General features: G+C 38.8%; 1 protein-coding gene across 1 annotated transcript in view; it reads right to left on the reverse strand.

Moving 5' to 3' along the window:
• Positions 1–657: 657 nt before the first annotated feature.
• Positions 658–2,759, reverse strand: part of LOC106012055 (cathepsin Z-like) — a 17,992-nt gene continuing 15,890 nt past the window's right edge. The window contains exon 6 of the mRNA XM_035970315.1: positions 658–2,300. Coding sequence (XP_035826208.1) covers positions 2,190–2,300 — 111 coding nt within the window. The 3' untranslated portion in view covers positions 658–2,189. The remainder of the gene's footprint in view (positions 2,301–2,759) is intronic.

Here is a 2,759-nt window from a genome sequence, read left to right on the forward strand (position 1 = left end):
GGGGGGGGGGGGGGGAGTTGGTTTTTTTACAATAAATTTTGTTGTAGTTTGTTTTTTGTTTTTTGAGGAGACTTCTTTGAATTCCGTGGAAGGAAAGGAAATCAAATCAAATGAGGAAGTAGGCCTACTGAAAGAATAATACGCGGGGCACCCAAAAAGAAAAACAATTAAAAAGAGACAAATACAGTTTCTGGGGCACTAGAATCGAGCAATGCCTTGAACTAAGTTGAATACATTGCCCTTCCTGGAAGAAAAGAAGGCAAACGAGGAACGGATAGACCCAGAGTGACATATTAGTTTGCTCCTAAACCTCAGCGGATGATTAATGGAGAAATGCCCAGGGTACCATGTTTTATTCTATTTTAGATAGTTTTTTTCCTCATGCATCTGAGCGAAGAAATTATTAGTGAACCATAACCACCGCTATTTTATCAGTTTCAGACATGGTAGTTCATGATGGTGAAGAAAGAAAAGGTTTGACAGTCAAACTGATAAATCAGCCTTTTTCACTACTTTGCCCTGAAGAGTACAAGTCATTTGGCAAGATTACAAAGCAGGTAGTGGGTGGTTGGTGGGTACTCTGGTGTACGTTGCTCTTTCTTTCCTATCAATTGTCTGTCGTCCTTTTCTTTCCTTCTTCTTTTTTGTTTGTTATTAGATTGTAACACCTCTAATCTTCGGCAGTTATATATGACCTCATTGTGTTACAAGTGCCGTAAGACTCTTATTAATACTAGTACTAAACCAAATACTAATAGGAATACGATACGAATACGAATACTCATATGAATACGAAAGCTAATACTAATACTTAAAGCAGGACTATCAGTAAAGCGATTAAGTCAATTAATCTCTTTGCTGTTTTGCCCGGAGCTGTATGGCAGGCTTTTTGGTAAATTTATAAAGCAGGTCTTGCAGTACTGTATAGGAATCAAAGGAGCTAACAGGTAAAAATACAGTTTATGTTTAATATAATATTGAGCGTTATCGAATAGTTTTAAAGCAGTACAGCATCATAAATCGAAACTCAGCTGCAGAATGCGAATAATAGTAAGAAGAAACCAAAGAAAAAAAGAGAGAAAAAAATAGGAAGAAAAGGCAGAAAGAGGAAACCACACTAATCAACCGGCAGTTCCTTGAGGAATGACTTCTGACGTCACTGTTCCCTGGGAACACCGAGCGGGAAACAGCGACTAGTATATTATTAGATCTATATCCCTTTGTTACAGTTTAACTTAGTGTAATCGCTAACAGTAGCGAACACAGCTAGCTAGACAAGACTCTCGATTTTTCAAGAACCAGAGCCAAGCCAATTCACCCTGAAATTGAGCTTTATTTATTTATTTATTTATTTGTTTGTTTGTTTGTTTGTTTATTTATTTACTTATTATTCATTTATTTGTTGGTGGGGAAGGGGGGGGGGGTCCAACCATAAAATTTTAACTAAAAATATACACTTGCCAGCCCTTTTCCTATACCGGTACTCAGTACACAGTAGCTGTACATGTGTTGAAGAACTGTTTACAATCTAAAAAAAAATATTCAGATGGTGAAGATTTTGTTACGTTCTTCAAGGTGAAATAAGAGAAGCACCTCATTGTGCTTACTTACATATTGAACAGTTTGATAGGAATCAACCACTCACAGACAGGGATGAAGGCTGACTTGTTTGACAGGGTGGCCAGTGTGAGACGAAAAGCAGAATAGAGATTAAACCACACGCAAGAATAAAAACTTTCCCCAACAGGCACAAATTTTCATTCCAGACTGTATGTCTGAATTATGACTGAAAGCAAACCTCGAACTCATATTAAACACTCGCCAAAAGATAGTAAAGAAAAGATCTCATTCAAAAGTTAAGTAGCTCCCAACTACAGCAAAGTGCAGGTAACCGGTGCTTCAAGTAAGGAGAATTTGTTTCAAAATGTTACCATCAAAGTCCTAAGACTGAAAATACCGAGGGGGATTTATTGAGCCTATCTTTCTCTGTAAACTGCAAAAAGACATTAAATACTTTGAGTACCGAGACCATGACAAATACCACAAAGACGAGGTATTCGCTTTGAACAGTCGCTGCTCCTTGAACGAATTTTTTTGGTCCTGTTGTTTTAAATACAATCGTTCTTCCCCAGTGCCCAGTCCTCCGCAGCCAACCACATCGAGTGCTGACGTAAACACGCGAGTCCTTGCTAAACAATGACATCTCCGTAGTAGCAGCCTGCTTCTATATCCAGGTTGTATTCGCCGCCTTTACCTTCCTTGTATTTACTGGTGACGATTCTGAACCAGCCATTCTCACCCTGGTGGAAGACATTGCAGGGTAAAGGTAAGACAATACAGAGAGATAATTTATAAGCAAATTGTTGAAATTTTACACTTCCATCGACACTAATTTGGGAGACGGGTTACTTTGACGCCGCATGCCAAAATGGACAACCAGCCGGCCTTCGAAGGATATACTGGTAACGTCCATCAGAAAATTAAAGGAGATACTCGATAACATTTATCCCTACACGGGAATTGACTCGCGTCTTCAGCGAAGCACGTAACCGATACATCACAGGCGCCAGTTTTTCAGAGAAATTCTAGTAGTAGGTAATAAATAAACCATTGAGGAGGAAAAGAATACAGTGAACATTTAAATCAGCTGATGAAGCCGTAGGAACAAATGAGTGAAAGAGAAAGACCTGGATAGTACTTGAATACGGGGATTTTTTTGTTTGTTTTTTTTGCTGTTGTTGTTTTTTGGGGGAGGGGGG

This window comes from Aplysia californica, unplaced genomic scaffold (assembly GCF_000002075.1).
Source record: "Aplysia californica isolate F4 #8 unplaced genomic scaffold, AplCal3.0 scaffold00252, whole genome shotgun sequence".
Classification (NCBI taxonomy): Eukaryota; Metazoa; Mollusca; class Gastropoda; order Aplysiida; family Aplysiidae; genus Aplysia; species Aplysia californica.